This window comes from Chelonoidis abingdonii, chromosome 7 (genome assembly GCF_003597395.2).
Source record: "Chelonoidis abingdonii isolate Lonesome George chromosome 7, CheloAbing_2.0, whole genome shotgun sequence".
NCBI lineage: Eukaryota > Metazoa > Chordata > Testudines > Testudinidae > Chelonoidis > Chelonoidis abingdonii.
Genome location: NC_133775.1, coordinates 100,824,885 through 100,843,400, shown reverse-complemented (window position 1 = coordinate 100,843,400; position 18,516 = coordinate 100,824,885). Strand labels below are relative to the sequence as shown.

The 18,516-nt window shown below is 40.7% G+C and overlaps 1 protein-coding gene across 3 annotated transcripts in view; it reads left to right on the top strand.

Annotated features, from left to right (window-relative positions):
- Positions 1–18,516, top strand: part of TRPC7 (transient receptor potential cation channel subfamily C member 7) — a 113,067-nt gene that overhangs the window by 75,328 nt on the left and 19,223 nt on the right. For all 3 annotated transcript variants that reach the window (XM_032776100.2, XM_032776102.2, XM_032776101.2), the window contains exons 5-6: positions 3,598–3,831; positions 7,937–8,201. In XM_032776100.2, coding sequence (XP_032631991.1) covers positions 3,598–3,831; positions 7,937–8,201 — 499 coding nt within the window. The remainder of the gene's footprint in view (positions 1–3,597; positions 3,832–7,936; positions 8,202–18,516) is intronic.

Sequence of the window (18,516 nt, the reverse complement as noted above, 5' to 3'; positions counted from 1 at the left end):
TATAAATCCACAAAATGGACTAGCCTACAGGTTAGTATTCACCAGTTACTGGGATTTTTTCAGCTATAAATGCATTTCTTTAATATTTCATCCTGACTGTGGGTCAAATCCTGAGAACGTTATTCAGAGCCCAAGTCTTCCACCTTTCCATGAGACTATTTGCTATTAACTGCTATTGCACATGAGTAAGGGCCGCAGAATCAGGACCTTGGATTTTGCTCAGTCAAGCTGCCATTGACTTCATCTGGAGATCTGCCTGAGTGAAAAGGCTAGGTCATGCCTTTTGAATCCATGTGAGGAGGGTTCCCTACATATGTGGATCTCCCCTGGTCTCTCCAAAGGGCACTTCATGGGTCTGGACATGGGAGGGAGAGAGCAGGCAATGGATGGGCCAAAGGAATACACATTGTCCTCTCTTGTGGCCTGGAGAGGTTTCTCCAAGACTTTTAATAAAGTCAGAAGTTATATTACAGTTAGCAACTCCTCCTTAGCAGTGGTCACATCTAGGGGAGTCCCTTACAGTGCAATTCAGCTCAGAGCCAGAACCAAGCGGGGCCAGAGCTACTGCAGACGCAGGGCCTCAATGCTGAGGAACTTGCACCTGACCATGGATCCTTGAGATCTTGAGATCCATACAGATCTCCACGTAGTTGTACGGTCTATGGGCCATGCCATCTCTTTCTTCTGGAACAAAGCCTGTCCCCTGATACAAGAATGTGGGGGGAAATCCTCCAGAGGGAATCCAACATATTTCCCTCCCCCTGCATGGGTATTAACCCTACAGAGGACAAGCTGCATCTCCATAAGGCCCTAAGGATTTGACAAGTAACAGGAAAAAACATCAAAGAAAAAGAGCATTCACCACTGAGTAACCAGTCTGCTAATGACACATGCCAGAAGACTCTTGGGTACACTGGCTGTGTCTGACTCATACCAGCAATGCTAATTACTGTCTTTTGTTTTATCAAACATAATCTGAATAGAGAGGCCAGAACCAAACCCAGGATGCTGAGCCCCTCCAGGCCCGAATTTTGTTATGGGGTTGTCAGAGGATCTGAGTTGTGCTGTTGGCTGTTGGGGAAACTCTGTATTAGACCTGGTCCTAACAGATAAAAATGAACTGATCACCAAACTATAAAAATTAATGGTAGCTTAGTTACAGGTGATCATGACTAACCCTTGTCATAAACAGATAGCTAAGGGTTAATGTTTCTTTTACCTGTAAAGGGTTAACAAAGGGAACCAAACACCTGACAAGAGGACCAATCAGGAAACCGGATTTTTCAAAGCTTAAGGGAGGGAATTTGTGGGTGTTTCTTGGTCTTGGGTCTTTGTCTGTTCTGTGCTCTCTCAGCTATGAGAGGATCTATTTCCAGTCCTTCTAATCTTCTGTTTCCCAGTTGTGAGTACAAAGGTAGCAAAAGTATAGTCTTTTAAATTGTTTTGCTGTATTTGCATCTGTGTATCTGGCTGGTGGAGTCTTTATGTGTATTTGGCTATAAGTACTTTAAATTGTATTGGTTTTGGATAAGGCTGTTTATCCCTTTTCTATTGTTTATTCATTTTCTATAAGTTGAAAACCCTGTATCTTACCATCTAGATTACAGAGAACTGTTATTCTATTCTTTCTTTTTTTTTTTATTAAAAGTTTTGCTTTTTAAGACCTGTTGATTTTTTTTTTCTAGTTGACCCACCAGGAAATTGGTGGGAGAAAGGAAAGACAGGGGGGAGGGGAAAAACTGCTCTCTGTGTTTAACTCTCCTAGTGTCCCAGGGCGGGAAGAAGCTACGGGGGAAGAGAGAGAGAATCTTTTCTGTTTCCTTGTCTTTGGGTTTGTCTCTTTGTGGAAGAGAGGAGACATGCTTCTTGGTATTGTGATGTAAAGAGGTTGCATCAGTAACTCTCAGGTTAGCCCAGAGAGGAAATTCTAGGTGGGAGAGAGGTGGGGGGAATGGTTTATTTCCCTTTGTTAGGAGACTCAGGGCATCTGAGTCTTGGGGTCCCACAGGGAAGTTTTGGGGGACCCAAGTGTACCAGGCACTGAAATTCCTGGTTGGTGGCAGCCTATCAGATCTAAGCTGGTAATTAAGCTTAGAGGCTTTCATGCTGGTACCCAATCTTTGGGACGCTAAGGTCCAGATTTGGGAATTATACCATGACAACCCTAACCCAGGAATGGTGAACCGTGGCCACTGTGAGCTGTGAGAGGTCATGCCTGTGGATGGTCAATGTAAACAAACTGTCTTGCGGCCCGCCAGCAGATTACCCTGATGGGCCACGTATGGCCCACAGGCTGTCCGCCACTCGTTTATACATATCTACATGGGGAATAGATATTTATGAATGGGCTCTTCAGTCTAGTAGTGAAAGGTGTAACACAATCCAATGGCTGGAAGTTGCAGCTAGATAAAGTCAGACTGGAAATAAGGTGTAAATTTTTGACAGTGGGGATAATTAACCACTGGAACAATTTACCCAGGGTTGTGGTGGAATCTCCATCACTGATGCTTTTTAAATCAAGAGTGGGTGCTCTTCTAAAAGATCTGCTCTAGGAATTATTTTGGGGAAGTTCTATGACTTGTGTTATTCAGGAGGTCAGACTACTAAATGATCACATTGGTCCCTTCTGGCATCGCAATTCATAAATTTCTAAAATGAGCTGACCCCCTCCCAAGTCTTCCCCACAAACCCTTCAAAAAAAAAAAAAAAAAGGCTGAGATGAACAACTCAGGCCCATCTCTGATTCAGAATTGCTACATGACACTGTTTGTTATCAAACTGGTCCAATTCCATCTGAAGATCAAAGCAAAGACTTGTGAGTTATGGATCAGAGTTTAATGTGAATGAGCATTCCAACATGTAGATATTTATCTGAACTTCTAAATTTAACAAAAAGTCTCATGGAGAATGGACTTCCTCATGAGATATCTAGCACTTACTGTTACTGGTCACACTAGAATTAACTTTCTCAGATTATTATTACAGCTTCTGCTTCTCTTCCCAACTGGGAACCTGCAGAAAGCTACAACATGTCCCCCTCTGCCCTTTTTGTGTGATGATTGGGGGCAGGGGGGAAATTCAAAGGAAATTTCCAGAAGGTTGGGTTGGTATTCATTTTAGGAATGGGGACAGGTCTGGGAATTCAGAACTTTTCCCAAACAGTTGAATGAAACTTAATTCCATTAGAATACATTGAGAGGGATTTTCTAAAGTTCTCAGAGCTCTCCTGAAGCTGCTCCCACTGAAGTCAGTGGGTGTTTTATCATTGCCTTCATCAGGAGCCACGTTAGATCAGTACTGAGAACTTTGGACAATGCAACCCTATATGGACGTGGAAGCCTTTTGGGTACCAGACTGTATCTTCTTCAAAGTTGGCATTTTTTAAAAAACAAGCTTAAGAAAATATGCTCTAAACCGGGTTACTCTGAGAAAATTCATTCCATTTGGGAGTTGGGGAATTATTTATTTTAATCCTGAAAATCCTCATTAGCCCAAGAGCTCATTCCATTTCCAACTGCAACTGTTCTAAAGCCAGTAAAGAATGCACCTTGTAGATTTATTGTCTAAATATCCTATGTAAATATGTCTTTCCCTCAGGTATGATATGGTCAGAATGCAAAGAAATCTGGGAAGAGGGTCCACGCGAATATGTCATGCATCTTTGGAACCTGCTGGATTTTGGGATGCTATCTATCTTTGTGGCATCATTTACTGCAAGATTCATGGCTTTTCTCAAAGCAACTGAAGCACAACAGTATGTAGACCACTACGTTCAGGATGATGACCTCAGTAATGTCACCCTTCCCCCTGAAATTGCTTACTTTACTTATGGTAAGATGATTTTGAGGATTTAATCCTTCCCGTTCTTTCAGGCTAGTGTGTGTGGCAGTGCAGAATTAGCAGCTTGCTTCTTTTTTTACATTCATTAAGTTTTTCCAAATTAAAGCTGATTATTCTTCTCAGACCTATCAATTCCAGCCATATCGGTAAACAGCTAACATAAGCTAAAGAGGAACAGAGATCTAAGCTCCTCTCAGTCTCTGAACGTGTACTGAGACCAGACTCAACCGTATTGTATGTTGACAAAATAACCCCGAGCAACTAATAATCAGGAAACCAGAAGAGAATAAAATATCATTTAAATTACATATAAAGGAATCTGCTCTATTTTTTGAATATAAGAGGCATGCTGTGCTAACGAATGTGTGAGCTGGCAGCTTTATGGTCTTATCATTTGGCAGGTGGAACTCTAATTGAAGTTATAGAAATTCTACATATAAAAAGATGCAAGGACTGGGCTTTTAGTATAAAAAAAGAAATCCCCTAGTTGTAAGAGTTTGTATGAAAAAAAGCTTCCCATTTACTTTGAGTTGTTGTTGCTATGCCTGCATATGTCTTTGATCTTATTCTGGATAGGCTAATATATTTTAGATCACTCCCATCAGTGGGTGATTAGACATGGAACATCAGATTAGTAATATTGCATGCCTCCATTTAACGACTTTAGGTTACATATTCCCCTCCTAAGAAAAAAGAGCAGAGGAGGAACCAAGAAAGTGCATTCAGACGAGGATAAAATTAACAAAATACTGTGCAAGAGTTTCCTTTGCTTTCATTCCTCAGTGACAATTTATGAGAACAGGCCAATATTTCTACATCTGAGAAACAATCTCTTGTCATATCACATATGGAAGGTAACCTATGATCCCCTCAGTTGAACATTACATTTCTACACATATGAAGAGCAAAAACAAGTATGGGAGCAAATTTCGCTCAGACGTGTATCCAATAAAACCTTATGAATGATTTGCTGCCCAGAATAGGAGCTAAATCCTTAGCAAATATTATCCATAACAGTGTTTGACCAGCTGTAATAGAAATACACATGCAAAAATAAAATTTTTCTTTAACTTCTCATACATAGGTTTTAAATATTTGAGGGCGATCATCAAAGGCACAAAGGGGAATTAGTAGCCCAACTCTTATTGACTTTCAATAGGAGTTGACCACCTAAATTGTGCTTTGGGTGAAATCCTAGCCCCACGGAAGTCAGTGCGCATTTTATTATTGATTTCCTGGGGTCAGGATACCACCTTTAGTGCTTTGGAAAATCATTACCTTGGAGACTTCTTTTTTCTAAATAATAATGAGACTGGGAACAGCTGTAATATGCAGTTGACAAAATATTTCTTAGGATTCAAATGGTCCTTCCTTAGATTTGAAAAATGAATTAAAACTTTGCCCTTAGGTTGGGGTTGGATACACAGCATGGGGTCAAGCCCCCACATTCCTACCAAATTTAGAATTACCTGCCTAAAAATAACCCAAATCACTGATGGAAAAATGGATCAGATCCTCAGCTGGTGTCAATCAGAATAGCTTGCTCAATTGAAGTCAGTGGAGCAATGCTAATTTACAACAGCGAAAAGTTCTAGCCCTGTGTGCACAGTCATAATATTTACAAATAATTGCATTTTCAAACACAATATTTGGAGATAAGCTTCTCGCTCAATCACCGGACAAAAGTTGATGATGCCTGAAATTGTTACATTCTGTTTTTCTTTTTTCTGGTTTGCTGCTGGGATATTGTAAAAAAGTCTTTTGTTATATGGTGAGGAGCTCCATCTTGTGGAAGCATTTTCTTGCTTACAAACCTTTTGTCATTTTTACCCTTGGGAAGAACCTATAGAAAAAAAGTCATGGCTGGGGGAGGCAGAGGAATTTTCCAGTTAATAACCTTTGGCTGATAGTTAATCCAAATGTATTTTCTCACTGAGCTTGAAGAAGGATCTTTTTATATTTTATATATACACACATACATACAAGGGAGATTTCTATATAGTTCATCCATCACAAGATTATTATTTACCCAGGGCTTTTAGGAAGAGCTTTACAGTAAACTGTGATTTTTCCAGGCTACGTGTTCTCAGTTTTCACCACGTAATATGAGCATAAATTTATCAAAAACTATAAACAACAAAATTTTAAATTATAATATGTGATAATCAAAAGCTTGTTACTACCTGAAGTTATATTTTAATGTGCTTGTTATTACAAAAACTTTCATGGCTTATATTTTTATAATACACACACAATTATTGTACATTTTAAAAAGTAATTATAAGAATCAAGTGATTAATCAGAACGTATCGAGCTGTAGTGTTTGATGATAGAGGTTACATGCAAAATGGGTGTTAGTTGCTTCGTGGTAAATTGCAGTGTGATGTCTATATGTTGTTTTTCTTGCAATTTTTTATTAGGCAGTCTTGTAAAATGAAGTGAAATAGCCTGTGCATAAACAATTCAATTATTATATATGTACAATTAAATTTAAGTGCGTCTTTTTTATGTTCAGCTACTGTTTTGATCGTCAGGAGTTCAGGCCATATGCCTTACTTAAGGAGTTTGATACAGAACTATCTATTATCACCTGAACATTTTTTGGGGAGGAAGAGGGAATCTAATTTGTACATTTATTTATTTTGCCTGGAGGGATAAACAAACTTGGATGATTTGCTTCTTACTTGGTTGTTGTTAATTATATGATTATCTAACTTTGAAAAAGAACAGAACCTCAGAAAACCACTTGCTTCTGCTTTTCAGTGGAAACTAATGGTGTTAAATTTTCTAAGCCTATTATCTCAAGTAAACACTAGAGAAATAAAGCTCATTGGGTTTTTTTTCTCCAACATCAGAACTGTTTGCTGCAGTGCAATTAGATAATATATATTTTCATTTCAATTTCTTTTAAAAAACTACAGGTGAAATCTTGGCCCCATTTCAATCAATTACAAAAATTCCCATTGACTTCAATGGGGCCAGTATTTTGCCTTACTAATTCTTGGTTCCAGAGTAATATATTTGTATTAAAAGTTAGTTATTTTTATTTCTGAACAATGGTTAATAAGGTAACAATTAGTTGTAAACTGATATAGAACAAACTGTAAACTAATCTGAAAACATTCGCCCCCCACACACCCCTAATATTGACTAAACATACACAGGCAGTTAAAAGGGAAGTGTAGCCAGCCTTCTGCTTTAAGATGAGAACCGAACTTCACAGATATGCTGCAGGGAATACTCTGCTTCTTTTCATTTCAATTCGGTTCCTGCAAATAATACTCAACTTTATTCCTGTGTCTTTAAATATGGTACATGTTTTAGTTCTGGGTCAGATGCCTTGTATTCAATTATGAGTCTCAGTTCACGCAAAAGAACCCCTTGATACTCATATTCAAAGCATATTCAAAAACAGGTAGATTAGACAACTGATTTGTATGCATATAGTATCAGCAAGGAACTTGTTAAAAAAAATGGCTTAATTGTCAGATTTCTTTAATTAAAAAAGTTAACACAATATAGATATATTGAAAAGTTTGGGGGTTCGATTGGCTTTATCTGAACAAATCCAAATCTCTTTGGTCTAATCTCATGAGGACAGGATTTGCCGTGAGCTTTTTTTTTAATTTTTTTTTTTAAAGCTGTTTAGTCCTTGAAGGTTACGTTACATTTTGTGTATTTATATGGTATTGTTAATTCAATAATTAAAAGCTGGAAAATTTCCCGTCAGTGTGATTCTGATCCACAATGACAAAACTCCCACTGACATCAGTTGGAGCAGGAGATGATCGTGCGTTGGATTGGGAGTCAGGGAATCTGGGTGCTAATTCCCAGTTCTGCCCCCGACTCCCTGTGTGCCTTAGGTAAATCACAGCAAACTTCCTGTGCCTCGGTTTCTCTAGCTGAAAAATGTGGCTAATCATTCCTATCCATCTTGGTAAAGCACTGTGAGACCTGCAGATTACTAGTAGATTCCTACACTTTTCCTTCCAGTCCTGGCCAGAATTGAGACCCAGGACCCTATTTTATGGGTCATTTATATTTATATTTCTAACATTTTCTGTTACTAATACCTTATATATGTGTATTGTTTCAGCCAGGAACAAGTGGCTTCCCTCAGACCCTCAGATCATATCAGAAGGACTATATGCAATAGCTGTGGTACTCAGCTTCTCCCGCATTGCTTACATTCTTCCAGCCAATGAAAGCTTTGGCCCTCTTCAGATCTCTTTGGGAAGGACTGTGAAAGATATCTTCAAATTCATGGTCATCTTCATCATGGTGTTTGTTGCCTTCATGATTGGAATGTTCAACCTTTACTCTTACTACCTTGGTGCAAAATATAACCCAGCATTTACAACGTGAGTACCTAGGAACAAGAGGCTATATAGATTATACTTCTAGACATAGTAGTATCCCTTACTGGGCTGCCTCATATGTAACCTGCATGCCTTCTGCGACTCATGTCATTTGCACTATATTGCTGCATTGTTTAATTATTCGAAGTGGTGAAGAAGGCTCTAACTGCATGAATCCATTAGAGCCAATGAAAAGTGCATGACTAAAACCTTGTGCAATGTTTAATAAGCAGAAAGGACCCTCCATCCAACCCCTCTTTTTTTCTTTCCCCCTAAATCCAATCCTCTCTGACCCACCCAGTCACTCAGTTCCTCCCCTCTTCCCCAGGATGCTTTTCCTTTACATTTCATCTCCCTCAATGCACTACAAGGCCTGTTTTGGCTCCCCTTAACTTCACCATATATTTATGATAGGGTCCCACTGAGTGTAGCAATCTCTGCTAAGCCAGTTACTGCTGAGCTTGCAGGCTTTAAAATTTCCCTGGGTCAGAGGTGCCCCAGAATACATTGCAGACTTTTGACATTCTTGACTCGGTTACTGTTTGCCTGAGAGTGCTGCACCTTAGGCTACTGTTTCAATTGAATGGGGAGGTTCAGACTTTGGCTGGATAACCAGTAGTACAGCCTCCAGTTTTGATGTCATAACCCAGGTCTCTTTCAAAGAGCGTGCAGTCTGCAAAAAAGGAAACCCAGTAACTCAGAATCTGTTATTTCTAGGGTAAAACACAAGCAGGAACATGGTTTTTTGAGGTGAGTGGAAAGAGCAGAGTAAATTTTCATAACAGTATCTTGACAGCAGTGAAAAAGAAATCCCTTTGTATTTTTACCTTTAAGAAGAGCAGTCAATACAGCAGGCCGTGGTGCATTTGTGATCAGCACCGAAGGGATTAAACCCTTAATTATCATCCAAAAGCTCCTTCTACCAAAGTGTATGGAAAATGATGAAGCAGTAAAATTGCACACGTTTTGCATCTGTAATTTCACACCCGCATGTGGTTGCTATGCAAGGCAACATGTATGGAAAGAACCAACTGTCTAACAAGTGCTATTGATGCATTTCCAAAAAAGCAATAAATAAATAACAGGGGGGACTATAAGACAGGGAGTTCCACATTCCCTAAATCAAGTGCATTTCTCAATAGAGAACACCGTGAAGACATGCATAATATCCTGCCAGCATATGGGCAAGATACAAGGAAAGATGCAGACTAGGTTGCTTGTGATCTCCCTCTAGTGCCCGTCCAATAAATCAACAACCTTGAAAAGCCGGAGGTTGTCTTCGTTTTGTAGTTGTTTGCTGTATATACTGTATTACAGCTGCTTGAATATTGCAACAAATCATTCCTCAAATAATGTACTTGAGTGGCTCTACAGTATGTGCAATGGCTGAATAATAGGACTATAAGTGAGAAGTGGTTCCTCAAAATATGTCTGACTTTATTCAGGCTAAGCTATAATGTTTGATATCACACCTGTCTTTTGGAGACTAGATATGTGGTAACCAATTAGTAGTCCTATATGCCAGAATCTAATAACTGTGGGATACATAGTCCCATCATCATCAGAAATAGCAGGAAGGGAAACAGTGTTTGGAAAACACCACAGGAGTGAACTCACTGAGTTTCTAACTAATGCCCCTGTGGTAGAGTATGGGGCCTCTTGGAGGCAGTGGGAAGTGCAAACTAGAAACCTTACGGATTCACACAAGTCCATGCCCAATCCCACACATACTGGTGCAAGAAGAGCTGGCCTCTCCACACCTCTCTCCGGGCACTCTCATCATCAGCATGGATTCCTCAAGAGTTGTGCTGCTATTAGCTTCCCTAGCTATATACCCTCGAGGCAGAAAGCACAGAGTGGGAGTTTGTTTCAACTAGGGTTAATTCCCAGGTGCACTTCCATTCAGAGTTGGCCACGTTATTCCCCAGGTCTGCTCTGACAGGCCCCCAAAGCCATGCGATGAAATGCTTACTTAAGCAGGTGTTTTGCCATTGACTTCAGCGGGGATAGGATTTCATCCATAAGAACATACATAAGAACGGCCATACTGGGCCAGTCCAAAGGTTCATGTAGCCCAGTATCCTGTCTTCTGACAGTGGCCAATGCAAGGTGCCCCAGAGGGAATGAACAGAACAGGTGATCATCCAGTGATCCATCCCCATCGCCCATTCCTCGATTCTGGCAAACATCATCCCTGCTCATCCTGGCTAATAGCCACTAATGGACCTATCCTCCATGAATCTATCTAGTTCTTTTTTGAACCCTATTATAGTCTTGGCCTTCACAACATCCTCTGGCAAGGAGTTCCACAGGTTGACTGGTCATTGTGTGAAAAAAATACTTCCTTTTGTTTGTTTTAAACCTGCTGCCTATTAATTTCATTTGGTGGCCCTAGTTCTTGTTATGAAAAAGAGTAAATAACACTTCCTTATTTACTTTCTCCACCCCAGTCATGATTATATAGACCTCGATCATATCCCTGGTTTGTCATCTCTTTTCCAAGCTGAAAAGTCCCAGTCTTATTAATCTCTCTTCATACAGCAGCTGTTCCAAATTGGCTCCCAAGGAGGAGAGGAAGTTTATCACAGTTGTCCCATTGCTTCCTTCAGAAAAGTCCTGTGGCCATTCCACCCCTGCTTGTGCTCCCATCTGTGATGCAAGACAGAGGAGAGTCAGAGGAATGCAATATAACATTCTCCCCTTGTAGGTCTAACCTAATGATGCCACTTTAAGACAACATTTAGTTGAGTAAATGTTTAAGTAAGTTGATACTGAAGCACTAAGTCAAAGTAAACAGGACCTGGCATTTTGATGTGTTATTCATATACTATGGAGGGATGCTGCTGTTAGCCCCAGTGTGAGGAACTCCTCAACTTAGTTTCTGTTTCGTATGAACTAAAGATTCTTTCCAACATATAGGATCCAGCTGTATTACTGCACTGCATATCATAACGTATGCTTTATAAAGCAGAGTTTAAACTTTCTAATCAAACAAAATATGCCTCCTAGGGTTCTTCTGTTGCCTCAAGATACATTTTAATGAAGGGATTTCCAGGGCTGGCTGCAAATACATTTCTCTGTTTCTAATAACAAGGTAAAAGAAAGCTGAGTATGTAAAAGAAAACTGAGGAGACATGTTAATCATACAAATAGAAGACGATGATGCCCTTGAAGTACAGGAGTTAATCAGTGGCTGAGTCAATATCTCCCCTGACTGCCTGGTGGAATAACAACTATCAGTTATGGTTCTCTATTGGTGCATGTTTCCAAAACAGTTGGCTAATTAATTTTAGGCTATCAGTGATGCAATATCATTGTGTAGCATTTCTATTTACTGACAAGCTTAACTAACCATGAGGTTCTCATTATAAACCTTGCAGCATGTATTGTCACTTGAATGATGAACAAGCCTGAATTGAAATGGTGATTATTCCCTAGAGTAAAAATTACTTCCAGTAGTAAAGGTTGCAGGATCAAGTTTTAACAAGGGAGCATGGGTGATTGGGAGATACCTGCCCAAAGGGGAAATAAAATGGTTTTCTTCTTTAAGTCCAGATCCTCTGGAGATTCCAAATACTCATCTATCTGCCCAGCAATGAGTTGGTATTGTTAGTAAACACCTATCAGAAGAACCCAAATAAGCCATGTAAGAATTTGGTAGAGAAGTCAAAACTCAAATTATGGTGTAAAACTACCAAGTTACTAATTTAGGATAGCAGATTCTTTACCAGCAGATTAGAAGTGTGTGCTGTCTGAACATCTGACAGTGCCACTGGAAGAAGTGCGTTGGCACTTTTGGCCTGGATCCAGGAGTGAAAGTAACTGAGGACACTTACTGGTATGGGCAGGGCAGCTCTGGCCCCCGGAAGGGGCAGGGCCTTAGGTGGAAGGGGTGGGGCTGGGGTTCAGCATCCCCCAGCCAGCCCTGTCCCATACTGCCTGGGACTCCCATATTGATTTAAAGGGTCTGAAGCCCCGGGCCCTTTTAAATCGCTGGCCCCACGGCAGCTGCTCCCCACCCCGCCCGTTGGTAGCCGAGTGGGGAAGGGGCAGGGGTTAAAGCGCTGCAGGGTCCTTTGCCGCAGCAGCGCTTTAACGTTGCTGCGCCCTTCCCCCCACCCCAGTGGCGAGGGTGCAGCAATCTTAAAGTGCTGCCACAGCGAAGGACCATCCTTAAAGCACTGCCACAGCAGCACTTTAATGTCCCTGCCCCTTTTGCCTCTCCTGTCGGTGGCTCTGCTAGTACGGACCCTACCAGCAGGGTCGCCAATAGGGGTGGGGGGAAGGAGCAGCAAAGGACAGTCCTTTGCCACAGCAGCTCTTTGAGAATCCTTAAAGCACTGCCACAGCAAAAGATCCTCCTTGTTGCTACCCCTTCTTCCCCCCAGTTGGTGGCCCTGGGGAGGCAAAAGGAGCAGGGACATTACAGCGCTTTAATGTGGGCTGGATGTGGGCCGGTGTGAGTTCTTACCGGTATGGAGTACTGGCCCGTACCGGCTCACTTTCACTCCTGCCTGGATCCCACAACCTGATCCATTCAGAGAGACTGTCCCTACGGAATCCCTCTGGTGCTCTGCCCAGGCTAAAACGTGCCCCAGAGCAGGTCAGATTGCAGCGTCAGGGATTCTGTTATCTTTCTCAGCAAATTTCACTTAGCACTGTTAGGAAAATTCACATTGGCGAACATTCCTCCAACTTTGTTCCTAATGCTGTTCAGTTAGTAGGAGTAGATTTCCAGGCTCCCGTATTGCTGTTTCAGACTATTTTAATACCCTGGAGTGTGAAATATGTGATTAGTAAGGGATGTGCAGTCTTTTTTAAATAATGCATATACTGTACAGCTCAAAGATTAACATTCATCTTAGACCATTCTCAGACACTTTCACAAAGCTGGAAATCTTATGGTGTTTAGTCATAAACATATGTTGTTAATTTATACATATCAAGAATACATTAGCATATGGGCAACTATGTATCATGTAGACTTTTCCGTCAATATTTTACTGAGCTGTCAGTGAGTTCTGCTGCAGAATATGGTGGGTATTCACAAATGGCACTAACTGACTCTTCAAGAGAAGGAGCAACAAATTATTGCAGCTGGGCAACTACTTTAAACAGCTTCTGTGAAAATTCACCCGGGAAAAACAAAAAAAAAAGTTTTTTCCTTTGCTGTGTTCATTACCCTGGTCTGGTTGTTGTGCAAATACTTCTTCAAATGCATTTATTGGTAGGAATGTTTGTGAAAATAGAGGCTTTTAAGTGACTAAAATAGAAAATTTACAGAAAGCAAATTTTGAACTTTAAAATGCAATTGTTTGCACTGGAAACTGTTTCTAAGGGATATGTTCACCCAGTCACAAAATAGAAAAAGAACCACATGGTCTGCAGCTCAAATCAAAGCTTTGTTCTCTTTTTGTTCTCTGTTTCCGTGGGGCCCAGCACAATGGGATCCTAGCCTGTGACTATGGCTCCTAGGCACTGCTGTAATAGTAACAGTAATTCAATGGGAGTTAGATTGTGGTCTCTGCGCAGGTTGAATATTGTATATCCACAATAAACTGCTTAACAGATCAAGAACTATTCAGTGATATGACTAAATGAATGATGCACACACTTGATAAAATTATAAGCATTTCCTGGGCAATTTGTAAGCATCAAAAAGAAATTAAATTTGTAAAAAAAAAAAAGGACTATGAATTATTTGCTTAGCTCTACTAATTATTGTGTTAGTGGATATCCAGAGTGACTTCAGTACTCGCCTTCTTGTGTGGTACCGCATCTTTCAAATCACATGTTCAGTTTTGTTGGTCTTGTACTCTAAAGAACAGTGCACTCTAAACCACTGACTACATCAGTGCTTTATGAATCAGAGGTAGCATACAAAGGGTGCTATTGTCTCTGAAATGTGCATGTTCCTTTTGCAGAAACAACAAAGTGTATGCTACTCCTGCTTAATTTTAGACTGCTAAATACAGAGTCTGTTTAAATACTAACTGTATAAGTGCAAAATATATTTTTAAACGCTTAATTTTTTCCCTTTTCAGAATTTTCATTGCAGTTTCTACAGGTCATAGTTATCTGTTCATTTTTTCTGTTGTATACAGAACACAGTTGTTGAAACAGTCCATAATTGAGATCATGCTATATAAACAAAATTGAAATGGAAGCAGGACTGATTGCATTCATACTGCGTTCTGCATCATAAATCAGGTTGAAGCCTAGGGTTTTGTCTTCCCTGCACCTCCTAAAGAGAAATTCAGTTCATTCAGTTTCATCATTACTTGGAGACTTTTCTTTTCATTTCCCTTCATTAAAATGCTACATTTTTGTAGAATATTGATTGTATTTCATGTTGAAAGAGCTAAGCACTTCCTACTCATGGGGAAAAGCTCAGTCTGAAGGATGCCTTGAGCTTTCTTAACCAGGAGAGGAATACTGCAAGAGAGATTTATATGAAATCATGGTCTGGTGGAGAACCCCTCTGATGTATAGAACAATAATGCTTAATCAAAGTCAGCATGCAACTAATCTCACATATTCTATGGATTCTAGTCTCTCCTTGATGCAAAAGCATAAAATTCCATTTAGCTTTCATGGGAATAATGTGTGCACTGAGGGGAAAATAATCCCTGTGCATTGAAGTATATATTGAAACACATTAAAACAGGGGAAATAATATAATGAAGAATAGTCGTTACAGGAAACCAGCTCTCTCTAGGTTTCAGATTCTGCTTCAGGCCATGACTCACCATGTAAATTTGAGTAAATCACTGTTCTTTGGTTTGCCCATCTGTCAGGAGGACAAAACACCTTCTCCCTCACAGGGGTGGGGATCTTGGACTTTGTTAGTTATTGTCAGTGAAGCATATTCAGATCACTGATCAAAGGCAGTTTAGAAAGTCAGAGTATTATTGTGTTTTTCTTTAGATAGTGATTAGAACTCTTCTTTAAATAGTCTCTTATTGCTTCTTTTAACACTTTCAGCTACTGAAAGGAAAGAACTTGTGTTTCAACCCATGTATCAAAGACAAAAAACAGAGTTGGATCTTAACCAGAGTATAGTTAAAACTTTAAAATACCAACTTATTTTAAGCACCTACATCATAGTAGCTGAGCACATCAGATTCCTCATGTATTTATCCTATGAGGTAGGGGAGCATCTATTTTATAGATGGGAAACTGAGGCACAAAATGACTGAGGGTCAGATTTTCAAAGTGTAGGTGCCTGAAGATGCAGGCAGACACCTAGTGGGATCAGGACCCGCGCTAGTGTTTTTGGCACCCTAGGCGCATGGCCATTTTGCCGCCCCGTGCTCTGCTTCTGCAGCTCTGGTGGACCTGCCACAGGTCCTGCCTGCGGCAGCTCCACCGGAGCCGTGGGACCAGCGGACCCTCCGCAGGAACGCCTGCGACTGGTCCACCGGAGCCGTGGGACCAGCGGACCCTCCACAGGCACGCCTGCGGCAGGTCAACCGGCCCCCCCCCCCCCCGGCAAAATGCCATCCCCCAATAATCCTGGCACCCTAGCCGATTGCCTAGGTCACCTAAATGGAAGCGCCAGACCCGAGTGGGATTTTCAGAAGTGGCTAAACAGATTAGGCTTCTAACTCCCATCGATTTCAACAGGTTCGGATTTAAAACGGTAAAATCAGTGGAAATTAGGAACCCAACTGCTTAGGCACTTTTGAAAATCTCAGTGGGCATCAATTTGAGTCTTTAGGCACCTAAATACCTTTGAAAATCTGGCCCTAAGTGCATTTCCCAAGGTCACACAAGAAGTCTGTGGCAGAGCAGAGAAATAAACGAGAGTCTTCCAATTGTCAGGCTAGCACCATAACCACTGGATCCTTTTTACTCTCATTTTCATTAAACAATTTCTTGCAGCCTAGCACTCTTTGGGGACAGTTGTGCCGCTAGGTTACAGAAGTCAGGGGTGCTTCTTCCAGGCTTTGTAAGTAGAATTACTCCAGTCAGTATTACTCATGAGTTCGAAAATGTTTTTATCATGACAAGTGAGCTAGACATTAACCCAGAAGCACAGAGAGCCTTGGTGCAGTGTGACGGGAATGGTGTTTCCAGAGCTGTGCCACACTCAGTGCTTTTGCTTTGAAGGAGGTTGTAAGAACTCTCTTAAGTTTAGTGCCACCTGTACTTGCGCAAACACACACACACACCATCCACCAGCTTCCTCTCTGTTATTACTAGCTCAGCCAAGGGGATCAACTGCACTAATGATTTGCCCTATGTTGGATCTGCTTCTTTCAGCCCTGAATCTATCCCAAGATGTAGGCCCCATAACAAGAGGGCTTTAGAAGATACAGCATGAAGGAAAGAATGAAAGAATCCATGACAAATGAAAACATAAACCTGGACCAAAATCCTGGATCTAAACACACCTGAACTTTAGCGATATTCAGAATCTGGGGCCCCACTTCCCTTTTCCAGTGACTTGCTGGCAATATTTTAACTACGGGCACTGATAAAAATAATGTTCACCTTATGCTATGCTGAGGCCAAGGAACTATACAATTAGCCAGCATCCTGAAAGGGAGTGAACATGACAGACAGAGGTGTTATTGCAGTCTTTTCTTAAATGTAACAATGGATTAATAAGGACCTCTTGGGAACCTCTCACAACCCTCTCCAGCATGTCACTGCTCCTTTCTCTACAACAGGGCAAACTAACCCCCCCACATCTGAGCATTCCTGAACACCGGGGAAAGTTGGATCTGGATTGGAATCCGGTCTGAGGGACTCAGGCCCATCTTCACACTGAAACAGTGGATCCACATTTGGGATGCACCAGGCTTATTGTTTTCTCACATCAGAGACAAGACCTTGGATATTGATGTTTTGCTGCAGATGGTTATGGAGGATAATTAGGAAATGCACAAGTTCTGTTGGTCAATCTTTCACCATCTCAGGAAAGGAACACTCTGTTTCTATAACTAATTTGCTAGAATTCTTCATGAATCTTGTGTACTGCCACATCCACATACAGCCAATAATTAAGTTTTGGAGAGAACATGGCAACGTTCCAGCACAGAGGTTAATGCTAAAGTTGTGGAAAAGGAGCAGAGTTGACACATTGTATTAAAAATTCCCTGCAGGGTAGACAACAAGTGGAACCTTTCCAAATTAAAAAAGAAGTTTAATTGCAGATTGCTGCAAAGATCAGAGTTGGTGGTGACTGTCTTTTATTAATTGGATAAGTGACTTAGATGACAGGCTTCTAAGCCAGAGTATTAGGCTCTATAAATGCAATGTAACTGGAAAGTGCAATATTTAATGGAATAAGCATTGGCTGGATTCTATTATTTAAGTACGCTGTCATATAGGTGGCAGTTACCATGGTAGATCAATGCAAAGAACAAAACTAGGAGTATTAAAACAAGAGGAAATGTCTGTCATATGGAAAAGGACCATAGCTTGGTAACTTGGAAAGCTGTTCTAACTACTGTACTCAGATAGCTCAGTGGTTTAAGCATTAGCCTGCTAAACCCAGAGTTGTGAGTTCAATCACTGAGGGGGCCCCATTTGGGGATTGGTCCTGCTTTGAGCAGGGGGTTGGACTAGATGATCTCTTGAGGTCCCTTCCAACCCTAATAATCTATAAATCATAAACTCTGTCCAACATGTGCCTGAAGTGAGAAAACCTCTGATAATTTCTAGGTTTCATTTAGTATAAATGAAAGGGGTGGATAATATATTGACAGGCAACGTGAGCTTTTGGCAGAAGAATAGGAAGGCGTGTGCTTATTGAGGTTCTAATCCCATGTCACATCTCTTTGAAACTCATAGGTCCAACTTCTCTGTTTGTTTGTGCAGCACCACTGAAGCCAGTGGAGTTATTCCCACAAAGGACAACACTTGTAAAGTTAATAAATTCACTACTGCTGTACTCAAGTGGAAGGAAATCATATAATGGGCTGTGATACCGATAATACTTAGTTGTTGCAGCTGTCCATAATGCAACTGAACAGTGGTCTTTGCTATACTTTAAATGATAGTAATTAATTCGTTTTCCTGCTACGCCAGGTGTAATTGACACTGAAGGTCATGTAAAATCTTATTATTTTCTGAGGGGAATTTGTGGTGAGTCTATAATCTGCTTTATAAAGTGATTTCTCAGGGTTAAGCTGCTGTAGAAATATAAAACATTTTATCAGTCTCAATTGTAAAGGCCATAATGTTTTACAAAGGAGTGTATTCACTGAAAGTCAATGGATAGTTTGAATTATTATCAGATGGTTACTGGTCAGTCCTGGTCATTTTGCCTTTGAATAAAGAGCTGAGCAGATTTCTTCAAAGGCAAAGT